The following is a 17,075-nucleotide window of genomic DNA, read 5'->3' on the forward strand; positions in this document are numbered from 1 at the left end:
TTTTTAAAATTCCGTTTGAATTTGAAATATGTCAAGGACTAGGAATATCGGTTTCTCACATAAAAAATACCTAGTTCTATTCAATTCAAGTTTTCGATTAATGAATTTTCAAAAATTTTCCGCTTCGCTTTGCTGGGGTCAATTTTCTTTTCTTATTCAAAATTGAAATTTACAAAAAATGACAGTTCTAATTCAAAACATGCTAATGCTAACAAAGTCAAATTCTAACATCTAAAATCATGTTGTGTATTTACTTCGTGAAGTTGTATCGATAATTTGGTGAGCTTTTGCAAACCTCGCTTCGTTCAGTGTTCGATCGTGATAGCTTTGAAAATGAAAAATGTCAAATCAGTCTCTGAATGACACGAAAGAAATGGGCGGGGAGGGGGGGGGGGTAAATTGTTGCGAAAAGGTAGTAATTTTCGATTGAAAAATTGTACATAATATTTCAGAAAAAAAGTTTCCGAACTTGTAGGGAAAATGATTCGAAGTGCATATTATAGTTAAATGAATACATACATACTACATACTTACTTATGTATACTCGTAGGTACTATTGAAGTCAGTTTTATGCCCGTCAAATTTCAATATTTTTCAGATACCGAGTAGAAAAAGTTGATATCTTGAAATCGGATAAATGAAATTCAACGTCTTAAGATTTGTGTAATGAGTGATGACGTATTATTGGACGTTTTTTCAATCGTGTTTTATTTTGACCCGAAATATTTGTATTGGTTGGCATATTTTCTTTGTGAACAAAGTAAAAATTTTGACCACTGTATTTTTTATAGTATTCTTGTGATATTCAGTGCCTCATTTGCAAATTGAAAGTATAAGTATAATAGATATTTGGTATTCGGTAAGTATTGCTATTGAAACATAACTAGTAGATTCTTTGAAATCAGGGCTCAGGGCCCTAGATAATTTGAATTACAACTGAACCTTTACAACCCATGTATTCCCATTGAGCTGAAACGAGGTTATCTAACAGTACTACAAGTTCGTCCTGCTTTTTTTCAATTGAACTTCAAGTTATCAAATTCATTTCTCCCTTTTCTGAAATTTCGAAAAATTTTCGTAGAAATAGGCTCATTTGTCCACTGTTTTAGAACTTGAATTCTTGCACTTTTTTGTGAGTTTTTGCCCTCGCTTCCTTCGGGCTCCTTTGCTTTTCTTTTTCTAGCTTGAATTATTTAACAAAAAAATCATTCGAATTTTAAAATTTCGTAGCAAAATAAACTTCGCATAAAAATCAACTCATCACACAGGGTGTCCACAAGACTGGAAAACCTGTAAAAGTCAGGGAATTTGGTCGGTCTGGAAAAGTCAGGGAATTTCGTAATTTTCACGCAAAATCCCTGGAATTTTGAAAAAACGATTAGTTGAAAATTTTGGATAAGGACCTGTGAAGAAAGAAAAACGTTATTTTTTACTTCTCAAAAGACAAATTTTCAAAAGCTTTTGCTCTCGCTTCGCTCGGGCTTGTTTTCTTTTCTTTTTCAACAACATGATGAACATTTCTAGATTATAAAAATCAAGTTTTGAAACCAAAAAATGAACTCCTCGAAAAAAAAACATCGTTTTTATGCATCTCGAAATACAAATCTACGAGAGCTTTCGCCCTCGCTTGGGCCTGTTCTGGTTTTTTTTTTTTGTCAAAATCAACTTCCTTCGAAAAAAACATCATTCACTAAAACTTTAAAAGCCAAAAAAAACTACTTGTCCTCACATGAAAAAACCTCGTTTTTATGCCTCTCGAAATGCAAATTTTCATAAGCTTTCGCTCGAGCCTGTTCTCTTTTTTTTCCAAAGTAACTTCATTCAAAAAAACATCATTCCAATATGAAAATTTAAGAAACCAAAAAATAAACTCTTTGCATTGAAAAAACCTCGTTTTTAGGCATATCGAAATGAAAGTTTTCAAAAGTTCTAGCCCTCGCTTCGCTCGGACCAATTTGTTTCTCATTTTGAAATGGGCAAATTACATATTTTATTTTCAGGCCTCCAAAAATTCAAAAAACAAAACCAAAATGTTTATAGGTCATATGAATATTGTACATATAAATTGGCCAAAATTGATGCAGTTTTATTTTTTTTATTTTTAATTTGAAAAGTTAATAATCGAAGTTTAGCTGTTTTTTATATCCGAAGAAGTATCCAGTTCGAAGAGAAGCTTATGAAATAAAATTACACCTCCCCCCCCCAAAAAAATTTCCTCTTTATTTAAAGTGTGGGATAGGCATAAAAAAATTTTAAAAAATGTCTGGAAAAATGGAAAAATTGGTCTGGAAAACCTGGAAAAGTCAGGGAAAATAATTTTCAGAAATGAGTGGACACCCTGTCACACGAAAAACATTGTTTTTTAGGTAGCTCTCAAAATACTGATTGTCGAGAGCTTTCGCTAAGGTCAGTTTGTTCTCTCTACTGTTATTAAAAATTCCAAACTTGTTTTATTTCAAAAAATTGGTATATTTTTTTCAAATGTTCAAATTTTCCAAATTTTTTAAAAATTTGTCACGTTGGAAAGAGTTTTTTATTCGCCTCATTCATTTCATTCGATTATAACAAGAACCTCGAAGGTGAAAATACAATCACAAATTTGAAATGATAAAATTGTATTTTTGACATCCGCTTGCTTGAAATAAGTCTTGAGATATTTGAAGACATTAGAAAAGCTAAAAATTTGCCTCACCCACCCCCCTCCTCCTCCTTAAGAAATCCCAAATGTTTTGAGAAATGTCCTGCAAAAAGGTCTGCTGAAGTCTTGCCATTTCATTTTGAAATTTTGTTAGGCACCCTGAAACATCGCATTATATGTTTTGCAGAAATCACTGAAAACCTAATCTATTTCTGAAGTCGACCTCATATTTTCTTCGAAGTAGATCCGAAGCTTCTAGCAAAAGTTAAAAATTCTCATGCGTGCTAGAAAGTGGATTAGACTTCAAAAATCTGCGATTTGGGAACCAAAAAGCTATGCCTATTTTATATAGTCGAAAATTCGTTTAAAATCGAAAAACCAACTCGCGTGGTCGCTCAACATTTTATTCTAAAATGCTAGTGACGTACTGTCTCAGTGGCTCTGATTTAAGCTTAATCGAAGTAACTGTAATTTTGTAATTTTGCGGATCGCTTTTAAGTTGAATTGAATCCAAACATTTATTTTGATAGGTGCCGGATATTTGCTTAATTGAATGCGATTTATTGTTACGACGAGAACATGTCTAGACCTTCGAACTCATCAAACGACGACGATAGCGATTCGGAATTAGGATATCAGCCCGTGGATCACGGTGATAGTGAGTTGGATCATTTTTCTGTCATTCATTCAGCATACGTTTTTTTCCATCCACGATCTATGTACTTCTAATTATTAATGATTTTGATGAATCTGTTCTAGGTAAACCGATTTCTTTACTTAGATTGGAAAAAATCGCATCAGTTAGCGCAGCAATCGCTTTATGGAATCACGTCACCGTCACGATGCCCCGTTTAATCAAAAGTGACCCGTTTGATCGGTTAAAAGGAGAAATACTCAAATGCATTGATGTAATACCGATGCCGAAATTGTTGTCCGAATCAATTGAGCGCCATTTCTACGCCCTAAGAGGTAATTTTAATCGATGGATTACCTATCTATCTGAAGAAGTATTCGTCGAGAAAGCAAAAAGATCTGTCCTTTATGAACACATCGACCGCATCATCTGGCATCACAATGGAACAATAAATGCTCCAGAAACGGTTAAAAGTTTAATAAAATCGATAAAATTAACGAATCCTGAGAAATTTCGTCTTGCATGCATGTATTGCCTACAAGAAGACGTAGAAAGATTGTGGCCCAACATGGGTAATAGAAACTACCTCGTCAGCGAATTTCAACTCTCTGAGTATCCCTTAGTGTACTTTTGGGGATATTACTGCGCCGATAATTTGGTTAGGATACGAACACCGGGAAATGTGTGTATCAATGAATTCATGATTCAACATTGGGCTGTCAATAATTGGTCAGCCATCGAGTACTTTTTTGATCGTTTTGATGCGGAAAAGCAAGTTACACAAGCTATTTGGTTGATAGACGACCTGATTAAATCAGCTTTTCAGAAATTCGTATTGGCGAAGCTGGACGAATCTCAACGTTTGCGCGTGGTCATGGATCGATTTGTCCGAATCATGGTAAACTACACGTCGACCAGAAATATTGACGATGATGATTTAGCGATTTCAATTTCGCACTATGCTCGCGATTTCATCACCGAAAAACAATTCGTTGACTTATTTAGCGTTCTCTTGAAAAACCATACGAAAGACTTTGTTTTGACGGAAATTTGGAACACCGCTCGCGAAGATTTAAAACTTCATATTATGAATTACGGCGATGATGATTTCATTAAAAGTCTATTGGAGTGGTGCGTATATAGACCGAAGCGGAGCTCCACTTTCCTATCAGCTGTGTTGATGGATTACGTTAGTGCAGATATTGGGCAAGAAATCACGAAGAAGACATTTTTCAGCGAATGTTGCGAAAGATTAATTCGTAAAAATGCTGTAAAAGCGCTTGACCAGCTGATAAACTCGTGTTTCCCCACAGCGGAAGAATCGACCAAATTCAAATGGACTATCGCCGAAACTTTGTATTTTGATGAACACTGCGAATCACTGGTGGGAGCTCATAACATTCAAGCGCTGGCTAATCTGTTGGATTTTGTGTTCCCGAAATCATATCATTCATCGGTACAAGTGGTCCGTAAATTGTTGAACAATTATTTGGGAAATCTCGATCAGCAATGTTTGACTTATTATTCGACTGGAAATTTAGAAACGTTGATTGATTTACTTGCTCCGCTCGCCTCATCGTATCCAGAAATAATTTTCGATTACAAAAGCAAACTACTCATGTCAAATGCTGGTTTCCACGCTTGTGTAAAGCATTTCGGTTCGACGAATTATGTATTAGTTAAAATTATAGCCGATGGTATTCCAGAAAATCAGACCGCCGAGTTTAAAAAAAGAATTATTTTTTCACACGAGGGTATTAATAATCTTTACAATATGATGATAAAAGGGTATTTGAGCAGGACGGAAAAATGGGCTTGCTTATTTCTCGAATCTGACGCTGATAAAAATACATTGAGGAGTCTATTGATCGATCGATTAAAAGATGGAAAGCGTGATGTTTCTGCCGAAATAAAAAGAAGGTTTTTGAATTTTTTATTGTAAATATTTTCAAATATGCGAAGATTATACGTAATGTAGTTTATATTAAGTTCCTTAAGTTGGTATTTTTTTTTTTTTTTTTTTTTTTGTTATGAATACTTAATCGTTCTTAGTTGGAATTTTTTTTTCGTGTTACTCACTCGAGTACTACATTTTATGAGTAAGTTTTGTATGTACTAATTTAGTTGTGACTTGAATTTCGTCCGATTTTTCATATTTCTGTTATTGACGTGTTTAGTACATCAACTGTTGATTTTGTAAGGCCAAGGCCTCGTAATTGGAGGCGATTTTAGAAAGAATTATAAATTTTAAACGCTGATGTACTGGTTGAATTTTTTTCACGATGTGCTGAACAGTGAACAGATTTATGGTTGAATTTTTTAAACTGTGATTTGAAAACTGCCAAATGTAGAAATAATCAAAGCATCATCATGGAATGTAAGTGGTTCACTTCGTTTTACTTCTCGAACCATACATTTTCAAAGCTTCTGCCTTGCTTTGCTTTAGTCAGTTTTCTTTTCTATTGCAGATTTAAAATTTCTGAAAAATGGCAGAGCTGAAAAAACGAACTTTTCATACTTGAATAGTTTTTTGAATTACGAATAAGTATACGAGAGATTTTCCCCTCGCTTTGCTCGGGCCAATGCTTTTTTGTTATAAAATAATTAGAAAATTGCTCTTTGAATTTGAAATAATATGTCAAAGACTAATCAAATCGATTTCTCGCATAAAAAATGCCTAATTCTGTTCAATTCAAGTTTTAGATACGAGTAGGTAAATGAGTTTTCAAAACATTTTCTCATTCGCTTTGCTGGAGCCAAATTTCTTTTCTTGTTCCAAATTGGAATTGATTATAAATTACTGTTCAATTTCAAAACATGCCAAATTGCCAATGCTAACGAAATACGAAATCAACTTCTGACACTAAAAATTAACAGTAGGTAGGTATTTTACTTCTTGAAGTTGTATCGGTAATTTTGAAGGCGTTTGCTCTCGCTTTGTTCGGTATCCGATTGCGATTGCTTTGAAAGTGATATATTAATATTTATAAGATATGTTAAATCAATGAATTCAAAGGAGTGTTGAGATTCAAACTTAGAGGTGCGAAAGTTGATTTTTCAATTTTTGGTGAATTCCATCGGATAGGTACACGACTACATTTGTATTGAATTTTTGCAAAAAGAGTTGGTATATTTCGAGATGAAAATCGACTTACTCCCGAATCAATTTAGAACCCTTCGATTTGAATTGACTCTTCTTACCCTCTAAATTTGACTGTTTCAAATTTATAGTTAGAGTACGTGAAGAGTCCACGAAAAGAACCAGGTAAGTCACTTTTTTTCAAAAATGAGTTTAGGGATGAATTAAATTAACACCAAGGAGTAGAAAAATGTAGTCCTTTTAGATTTTGAAAAAAGTCGATTTTTTGTGGTTAAAATAGCCTTTAAAAAAAGGGGGAGGGGAGAGAAATGAGCCGAGACCAAATGTGAGGCGACAGGAAGAAAATTTCAACATCGTTTACTATTTAGAATGCGGAATTTTTCATTATGTCATCATAATAATCAATTTTCATCGAATTTAAGTTGTTGATAAACACTAATTTTCCGATTTTTTGCTTGATTTTTTCACGAAAAGAGTGACTTTTCAACTCGTGACTGGCGTATCTCTTCAATTTTTTTCTAGCATGCCTCAAGTTGTGTTTGTGGGGTGTTGTGTGATGTGTTTCCAGTCATTACTTTGATGAAATTCAAATTCACTACAAAATTGGAGCATTCTGATACTTCAAAACGCCGTAACACAAAAGTTTGAAAAAGTGACTTACCTGGTTCTTTCCCTGCACTCTTCACGTACGAGTATCTAATTCCAAATTTACAAATTGAAAATTTCAATTTTTTACAAAATTTCAATATTGCATGATATGTCTTGCAAAAATCACTGAATACCTAATCTATTCCTGAAGTCGCTCTCATCTCCTGATCTCCCCTTCAAAGTAGATCCGCAGCTTCTAGCAAAATTTAAAAATTACCGTACGTGCCAGAAAATGTACTTGACTGCAAAAATATACAATTTTGGAATCAAAAAGTTACCTATGTCTGCTTTACATACTTATTCACAAATCGAAAAATCAACTCGTGCTGGCTTGAAATTTGATTTTAAGGTGTTAATGACGGGCTACCTCGGTGGCCCTGATTTAAGCTCAATCGAAGTTTACGGGTTATGAAGATTCCCTCATTGGATAGCTATTGTAATTGTGTAATTTTGCGAGTCTGTTTTAAATTACTAAATTGAATCCTTACATCTATTTTAATATTTACCCGATATTTGCTTAATTGAGTCCAAATTTTTCTTGTTTGAAAACAGGAATAATTCGAAATATTGTTGAACTATTCAAGTTCACTGCGGATGCTCTTGATTACGACGACTTGACACTAACGAGAACATGTTTGGATACATACTTACGAGTTCATCAAGCGAGTCGAAAAGCAAATATCGAGACCTGGAACATGGTGATTGTGAGTTACATCATTTTTCTCTCATTCATCCAGTTCATTTTATTCCATAGACGTTTTACTAATCGGTGGTTTTGATGAAACTATTGTAGGTAAACCGATATCCGCACCTAGATTGGAAAAAATTGCATCAGTTAGCGCAGCAATCGCTTTATGGAATCACGCCACCGTCATGATGCCCAGTTTAATCGTAAGTGACCCGACTGATTGTTTAAAAGGAGAAATACTCAAATGCATTGACGTCTTATCGGTGCCCAAATCGTCGTCGGAATTAATCGAGCGTAATTTCCACGCCTTACAGAGTAATGTGGATCGATGGGTCTCTTACGTTGCTGATGATGTATTTTTCTGGGGAGACGAAAGATCTGATCTTTATCAGTATGTCAACTGTATTATTTGGCATTCGAATGGATCCATCAATTCCGCAGAAACGGCTCGAAATATATTAAAATATGATAAATTCTTGAAATTCTTGTCAGATGAGGAGAAGTTTCGTCTCGCTTGTACGTATTGTCTGCGCGAAGAAATAGAAAAAATATGGCCAATGGTGAAGGATTTCAACGTCGTTTTTGAATTTCAGTTCTCTCAGTTCCCATTGGTATATTATTGGAGGTATTACTTTTCCGATAATTTGGATAAAATACGAACGCCGGAAAATCAGTCTATCGATGAGTTCATGATTCGGCAACGGCGCGTCGATAACTGGCCAGCCATCGAGTACTTTTTCGATGGTTTAGATGCAGAAAAACAAGTTACACAAGTTATTTGGTCGATTAACAAGCGCGAATCATCCGTTCAGAAATTCCTATTAGCGAAGCTGAGCGAATCTCTACGTTTGCGCGTGATCATGGATCGATTTGTCCAAATCATGGATAACTACACGTCGTCTAGTAATATCGACGATGATGATTTAGCGATTTCAATCTGGCACGATGCTCGCGATCTAATCACCGAAAAGCAATTCTTTGAATTATATAGCTTGCTGTTGAAAAACCGTACCGAAGACTTCGTTTTGGCGGAAATTTGGAACACAGCTCGCGAAGATTTCAAGCGCCAGATTTTGAATTACGGCGATGATGATTTCATTAAAAGAATATTGGAGAGGTGCGTAAGCGTCTATAGACCGATGCAGAGCTCTACTTTTTTATCAGCTGTACTAACTGATCACGTTAGTGCAGACGTTAGACGAGAAATCACGAAGAAGGCATTTTTCAACGAATGGTGCGAAAAATTAATTCGTGAAAATGCTGTAGAAGCGCTTGGCCAGCTGATAAACTCGTTGAACTTCGGTGAACACTGCAAATCACTATTGGTTGCTCATAACATTCAAGCACTGGCTCTTGAAGACGTTATTGATCGATCGCGATCGTTTGGAAGAAGGAATGCGTGATGTTGCCACCAAAACAAGAATGTTTTTGCAGTTGTTATTGTAATAATTTTCAATTATGAAGAAGTTCCTAAAGTTGGTACCTAGTTTTGTTAGCATTTAGTATAGTAACTATCGTTGTTTTTTTTTATTTTTATTTTTTAACGCTTTTACTTGTGAAGTTCCTGTTTTGTTCCTTTTTTTATACATATTTCTGTTGTCTCAGAAAACTGATTCGAGGAGTAGTCGCCTATCTTGAATTTTTAAAATCATTTTATTAATAATTATAGTAATTTTAAAGTAATTGAATTTTTCTGAAATACTCGTATGTGTTTTTTGAGAAGTATTTACAAAAGAAAATTTAAAAAAAAATTCCTAAATCAAAGTAGGTACATATATGTGTCGACGCATACAGAAATGGGACACGCGCCCAAAAACAAGTTTTTGACAAAAACGCGCTTAAAGTTTTTGAAGTCGTTTTTGAATTTTCCAGTTGTAATTTTAGAAATATTAGGATGGTCACTGCTGGGTATGTTTAAGACACACTCTGGTAGTCTCTTTGCGAACTTTTCGGGATAATTTTACATTATACAGGGTGGCTCAGTTATAATTGTGCTCATTTTTTAAACATTTTTTTACTTTTTATTTTTTTTTTATTATTTTAATTTTGAGATCAATTTGGAGGCGAAATGGAGCGTTCCACGAGAAAAATACGTCAACCAAACTTGTAGAGAATTGAATTTCCAACAACCTATAAGAGATTCATTTTTCTCCAGAATGCATAGTTTTTCCGTTTTTCTCAAAAAACAAAAATCTTACAATGATATCGTAAAATTTTCTTATTTTGAGCAAAAACGGAAAAAATATGCATTCTGGAGAAAAATGAATCTCTTATAGGTTGTTGGAAATTCAATTCTCTACAATTTTGGTTGATGTATTTTTCTCGTGGAACGCTCCATTTCGCCTCCAAAGTGATCCAAACATAAAAAAATCGATTTTTTTTTGGTCTTTTTTAAAAAAATTTTTAGGTACCTCACCTTAGAGCCATTTTTTACCAGTTTAGAGTAAAAATCCGGTCTCAACGATGGTTCCATTGAATTCCACGATGAATTTTACATAAAAATCAATCATTTAAAAAAAATCCATTTTTGGGTCGCGTGTCCCATTTCTGTATGCGTCGACACATATGTGTCATCAATTCATCATAGAATGTGGGTGGTCTGCGTCGTTTTATTTCTTGATTGATCGATCGGTTGAAAGAGAAATACATAGAGTTTTTATTGTCCTTAATTATTTTTAAATTTGCGAAAATTACGTTCATCATGTTACTATGTATGTAGTCAGTATTATTGTTGATCTACACTACCAGTTTTATGTATTTTAATTTGTTGGGATCTCTGAGGTAGCGTTCCTGTGTTTGTTTGTTTTTTTTTTTGTTTCTGTTTTTAGCGTAGCATAAGTAATTAGGTACTACTTTTCGAAATGTTCGTTTTGTAATGACTCGTAATTGAAAAAAATTATAAATTTCAAGTGCAAGTGTACTAGTTGATTTTTTTCACGGTATGTTCAACAGAATGTGGCTTGCGATTTCAAAACCTCGTGATTTGAAAATCGACAAAATGTATGTAGCATAAGTAATTGAATTTTTTGTAGTACTTGTGCGTTTTTTTAAATAGTTGTATTCGTAAAAAAAAATTGATGGAAAAGTTTTCACGAACTAAAATTTCAAACATCAGACCACATGCGTGGTAAAATGAATATTGGTTCTCAATTGATATTCAAATATGGTTGGGATACCGAAGTTCATATGCAAATGTGATTTCATAAAAACGTTCAAAAATCCCCCCTCTCCCGGCTACTTGAGTGTATGTTATTATTTGAAGGACCTGGAAAATTTGAAAAATTAGGTAGGTAGTCTGGAAAACTAAGAAAAGTCTGGAAAAATTATTTCATGCTAGAGAGTGAATGTCCTGTAAAAATTCGGATTTTCTTCGCTCGATTCACTGACTACTGAAGCAATATTGTGCCTTACTTTCGATTCGAATAATTTTGATTCGAATGCAGGTAATAGATGTTGAGACATTGTTCCAAGATTAATCTTAACAATAACAAGAGATCAGGGACTTCAATTGTTTACTGGTGGTGTAATTTTCTTTTGAAGACCATTATTTCATGCATTAATAGTTGGTTCGAATTTTGTTAGAGTGTATACGTGCACGTAAGGTAATAGTGAGGAGGATGAGAAATATTCCTTAGCAGGTGAAAGATTGCCAGAAGTCTGATACGACTCTTTGCAATATCAAGAAAGAACTTATTCGCACTTACCCCTTGCTAGCTCTGCGGCTATTACGATCGCGTCGGATACGTCAACATAAAATACCAACTAATGTATCAATTAGGTCCACTTTCGCGGAATAAAACACATTCGTTAGTTTCTCCAATGTAATCGGTGTAACAAATTACATTCTCTTAATTATAAGGTTTTCTTCAAATATATACATTCACCAATTTAAGATTTTACCAGAAAGCGTAATTAGAACAGAGACACTATGCTCGACCGCCTAATCACGTAAATTCACCACTAATTCACCAATGAGAACTTAATAAATCACAATTCCACGACAGGGCAACTAAGATGAGGTGGTTGATTGCTATATTAAGCCACAAATTAACCAATGAAAATACTAATTAACTGAACCCTAAAAAGGGTAGAAAGGAGATAAGAATACGTTTTCAAACGATTAAGTCGAAGGAAAACGGACCAAATGCTCTAGTCCACCGATTCATAGATCGCCTAAGTATTGGTCTATACTACACTCGCGTATCTACAACTCGACGAACGAACAAGAAGTGATTTCGAGATCGAACCTAGCTAAAGTTATACCTAAAGCACCTAAAAGTTCCTAAATCGATCTCGAAAGCTGATAGGCTCGCGCTACTTTTACCAAGAGATGGGGGAAATATATTAGCCAATCATAAAATAGATGTAATTACGCGAATTCTCCGCCCATATAATAATATTGGCGCGGACCCCCCGGTGTGATGGAATATTATTCGGACCACCCAAATGGTATTCGATAATATTCGAATTCGCAAGTACCTACACTTTACCTTAATAAATCAAACGATCCCTAAGTTGTCAAGACCTAAAGGATGGATTTACCAAGTCCTATAGGATCTTCCCCAACTTAAGAATCGTTATAAGATGCACTGAGAGGACAGTGAGGCCATAATGCCACCTTACATATGCCCCCCGTGGGTTAACTCTTCGGATTCCCCTCAGAGTGAAGCACGGTAAACAAATAAGTGTAGTTATTGCCTGACTGTCAGGGAAGCCCCTCTGCCCCCCGTACTTTACTCGGTTGCGCGGGGAGACAGCTCTGTGAATTTTTGATACAGGATTCTGTATGTAAAAAAAAATTATCAAATGGAAGACTATCTCAATTTCAAATAGCGAAGAATCAATGCCTATGTTCCGGCACAATGAATCCTCAATTCAAGACCCATGATCGATCCGAAGATCATCTCATTGATACATGAGTGAAGAAACAAATGGTCCTTATACTGATTGATTCATCTCTAACATGGTCGAAAATGGTAAGTGGTACTTGTCATCATTATTATTTTTTTTTTTTTTGAATTGAAATTTTTGATAAAAAAAAAAAACTTCCCCTTTATAATTTTTGTGAGTAGCGAAGAGCCTATTGTCACTTCTTTATAAAGAGTGGTTTTACTATTGTGTGATTGTGATTGTTGACAAAAGAAATTTTTGGATTTTAGTCATTAGAAAAAGATATTTTCAAAAAAAAAAAAGAATTTGTTGAAAAAAGGTTTAAGCGGTGGTATGAGCCTTGGAGTTACTGAATTGTCTTAACTATTGTTTTGAAAAATTGATTTGATACGTGATTAGCCGGTCCCCTAATTACATTAATTTAAATCGAAGGTATATGTATGAGAAAAACATCTTAATTCTAGTCTATTTCTATCACTATTCTCTAGTCGTAATCTAGTCGTTCTTATTTCAAGTATGAAACAACGTTACGGTGTAGTATTTCTTCAGTCTTAACATTGTTTTTTAATTCTAGTCAATCTTAACTTTATACAGTCGTGCCATTATATAAAAAAGAATTTTGTAGTTTTATTAAAAAATTAAAAAATTTTCATCGAACATAAAAATGAAAGAAACAGAATAAGAAAAATTGGAAAGAAAGAAAAAGAGAAAGAAAAATATAATTCCACCACAATATAAAGTGGAGTGTACGTAATTAAAAAACTGTTATATTCACGAAACATAAAAAGAGCAATAATATCTATAATACTAGTTTGCACGTTATTATATGTTTACAAAGAAAATCATATTCACAAGGAATGAAACTGTGGCCAGTTAGCATTACTTCCTATATCTAGTCAATCTTAGCTTGATAAAGTTTTTTGTTATTGACTTATTTTTTTTTTTTGTCTTAAAAAAAAATTCTAACATTGACGGAAGTTTTAAACGTAACCTAAGGCTATACTAAACAGACGTAGAAATAATTAAATTTCACATGGCATTTATGTACAAGAGAGTTTAATCTATATACCTATTATAAATTTATAAACAGACCTATGATCATTTTTTCATAATACTGTACATGATACACATGCATAAGGTTTTTACACATATGCAAATACTAGGATTTTATACATATAATAGTTATAACTATTTTGTTACACAAAAAGAATTATTATAGGAAAAATCAAGATATGGATATGAACATTAATTCTAGGTATGTTTTTGTTTGTTTTAGGTTCCTTTGGCGCCAAGGAGAATTTTTTCTTCACATTTAGGATTTTTCGTAAGTATACTATTTACATCAACTTAACTATACGAGAGTCAAATTTTTAATCTAAGTTTTCTTTTTTTGTTTTTAGATTTGATCCAGAAATTTGGGCACTTAACTAGGTCAGAAAATAGGATCAATCCTTGTAGGGGTGTTGTATGTAAGTGAGTAGGTATTTTATATAAAAAAAAATTTTGCTTAGTTTTCTAAAATTTTTTTTTTTTTAGGTGACAAACTTGGTTCGTCTACACATTTTTGTGTTGTTTATTTAGTACTAATTACACTAGACTATTGTTTGTATTCGAATGTAAAAAAAAAATTTTAATGTTTTTTGTATACTTTACTTCGTATCGAAATATATAAATTTTTCTCTCTTTTTTTTTTTTATATGACCTAGTAGTCGGTGTCGATCGTATTTGCTACATTTTGAATGTATTATTTTACGACCTCCTTTTTTTTTTTTTTTTACTTTCGAACACAAAATTTGACAAAATAACTTCTAATTAAATATAGTAAAGAACATGCAAAGAAAAATAAAACAATGAAATCATTAAATATAGTTTAGGGAACATGCACAACAATGAAATTAATTGTTAAAAATAATTCAACTTTGAAGCATTTTAGAAAACAAAGGTGAGAATTAATTAGTAAATATTCGCCACGAACAACAAAGAAAAGTTTTGGTTTTGGAAACCTATCTTCACGATACTTCGATCCTATTGTTTTTACACTTAAAAAATTCTTTCATTTTTGTGAGTCTCAGATCTCAGTTTGAATTCAAAATTATAGTCATTTCTTTGATTCTTATACGAATTCAAAAACGATAAGTTCACTTCTTTTTCAAAAAAAAAAAACTTTTTACTTTGGTTATTAAAACGATTGTTTTCAAATAGGTATGTCTTTATATGCAAATTTGTGTTCAATTTTACCTGGATCGTCGTAAGGTTTACGCTTCTTCTTTATCGGTTTCTTCATTGCCGTCGAGGTCCTCTTCGGATGAGTTTTGTTTCTCATCAGTCGGTTTGGCTTTCTTTGTTGATACTGGGGTGATGGTGCACTCCGGCAGGAAAGGAAGCTTCTTGGTGTCCGGTTGCATAATCGTATCGGATAAAGTCGTCTTTGGCACTGGTTTATTTTTTGCTATTATTTGCGCCGCTACCGTCGTTCTTTTACTTTTGGTCGGGTTCACTGCATTTATACATGTTGTCGACATTTTGGAATTCGTTGGTCTCGATGAAGACTCCCGCGATTGTGACTGGTTTCTGTCGTGCGGTGTAGTTATCGGTGTTGACGATGCGACCTCGTTGATTTGGCTTGAAACAGCTGATTCGACGTTTTTTGGCGCAGTTTGTTCTTCCTCTGGGATTTCCATTTTTATTACCGTAGGTTTTTCTTCGACTGGTTCGACTTTTGGCTGCTCTGGTTTCTTCAATTTGCCTCGTAGGTTGACGGGTAAGGGGACGTATTTTTCGGCTAATCGTTTCAGCATTGCGTCGTATTTTTTCAAATCGTAGAAGGCCCCGAGCTCATCTATGTCTGCTGGTGTGCTGGTTAACTCTCTGAAGAACTCATCAATGTTGCCTCTTCTGGCTCCAGCCTTCTGGGCCCAGTCGATGGTTAGGGCTCGTTTTATTTCTTCGAAATCTGTCTTGTTTAGATCTGGATGTTCAATTAATGGGATAATGAAGAGTTCTTGTACGTTCTTTTCTTTGAATAAATCCACTAATTTGTTCATTTCTTCGCAGAATTTCTTATACGAGGTTCCGACCACTATGTCAAAGTTACCGATGGAAATCATGAGTTTCTTTGGTAACTTTTTCAATAGTGTGAGTAGGACGACTAGCTGCGATGCCAGCATGTCTCTACGGTAGTAGTTTGTATCGATTGCGTTGTCAGCTGGTGATTTTGTCATGATACGTTCAGCCATCGCTGCAATATGCCCGTCTCCGATCATGAAAACATCGTACATAAATACAACTGCTAGGTCTTTCTTGTCTTCTGAGTGTGCCGCTGCTGAGAAATAGAACGGGTAGCAATTTAATGGGTAAAATGGCTCTAGCATTGCAGAGCTGACGCCGAACCGTTGCCTAAATCTGCTGTGGTATTTAGCGAGTTCCATCGCTGGCCTTTCGAGTCGCTCTTCTTCTTGCGATTTGGTTCTTTCTTTATAACGAGATCTGTCCTGATACGGCTTTTCTTGATAACTGTGATTCTGCCATGTATATCGTTGAGCATTGGTATTGTAAAATCTTTGGTTTCCCCAACCTCGTCCATATGAGCGATGCTTATAGCTGTCTTGGCGGTATCTTCTATCATAACCAGGATGGACTTGATCTGGGTATATGTCATCGATTGGCGATGGATATTCTTGCTTGATTTTACTTATCGGGGCTGGTACTCTCGATGACGTTTCCATAGCTTCTCCGAACGTCGCAGGTTGGTCAAACTGAGCGTGGTCATTATCGCTGGTCAAGTCGAACACCACCGGTCCAAGCTGTGACGTCATTAGACCATCTGTTTTTGCGTCTATATAAGTGTCGTATTTTTCTCGTAGTTCTTTCAGTTCATCTTCTTTCTTTGATAGTTCGCTACTTAATTTCGTCACTTTTTCTTGCATTTCCATGATCGTTTCTTTTTGCACTTTGTTTTCACGTTTCACGTCGTGTAGTTCGGCTTGTGTTGCCGGATTCGGCGCGGGAGGCAGTAATTTCTGCATGCATACCGTTAAATCCAATTTCGAAATTTCGGTTCTGAATAGTCTTCGTTTGCAGTTAGGATGACAACATTTTAACGTTGACCAGTTTGAATTGTTGAGCGAATAATCTATACAGTATGCATGATATAGATGTCTGCATGCAGTTACGTGCGGTGGGTCGTCGACTGCTTTTTTCTTCTCATTAATGGGAGCATATTTTCCCGGCTGTAAAAGCGGAAGTAAACACTTGTCGCATAACGCAACTTTCATTTCCATCTGAAATCATACACATTCTTGGATCAATACCTATGTCTTCAGTCTCTATGCTGTGTGACTTCAGTTACATGACGTTTTCTTCTATTCAGCTTTTCACGTATTAGTGTGTATTCATCTTCTGCTAGGTAGGTGTTATTGTGTTACTTACTTCGGGAGCTGATTTTAACTCAAGGTTTGCGAATCGAGATATAATCTGG

General features: G+C 34.7%; 2 protein-coding genes across 8 annotated transcripts in view; both read left to right on the plus strand.

The window, feature by feature from the left end:
• LOC135844396 (uncharacterized) overlaps positions 1–17,075 on the plus strand; it is a 141,956-nt gene that overhangs the window by 71,341 nt on the left and 53,540 nt on the right. Inside the window, exons 2-3 of one of the 7 annotated variants that reach the window (XM_065362586.1) lie at positions 3,169–3,296; positions 3,398–5,530. The exons of the other annotated variants lie outside the window; for them this stretch is intronic. Of the exons in view, the coding sequence (XP_065218658.1) occupies positions 3,218–3,296; positions 3,398–5,214 (1,896 nt within the window). The 5' untranslated portion in view covers positions 3,169–3,217 and the 3' untranslated portion in view covers positions 5,215–5,530. Of the gene's footprint in view, positions 1–3,168; positions 3,297–3,397; positions 5,531–17,075 lie in introns of those variants that run through there. 7 annotated transcript variants of the gene reach the window in all.
• On the plus strand, positions 7,576–10,611 carry LOC135845076 (uncharacterized). Its single transcript, XM_065363541.1, has 2 exons — positions 7,576–7,724; positions 7,814–10,611. The coding sequence occupies exons 1-2, from the start codon at positions 7,652–7,654 to the stop codon at positions 9,109–9,111; spliced, it is 1,371 nt and encodes a 456-aa protein (XP_065219613.1). The 5' UTR covers positions 7,576–7,651; the 3' UTR covers positions 9,112–10,611.

This window comes from Planococcus citri, chromosome 4 (assembly GCF_950023065.1).
Source record: "Planococcus citri chromosome 4, ihPlaCitr1.1, whole genome shotgun sequence".
Classification (NCBI taxonomy): domain Eukaryota; kingdom Metazoa; phylum Arthropoda; class Insecta; order Hemiptera; family Pseudococcidae; genus Planococcus; species Planococcus citri.

Excerpts from the sequence above, each read along its gene's own strand:
- LOC135845076 (XM_065363541.1), top strand. The coding sequence starts at position 7,652 with ATGTTTGGATACATACTTACGAGTTCATCAAGCGAGTCGAAAAGCAAA. Across the intron at positions 7,725-7,813 it reads AGACCTGGAACATGGTGATT|GTAAACCGATATCCGCACCT; the intron begins GTGAGTTACATC and ends AAACTATTGTAG.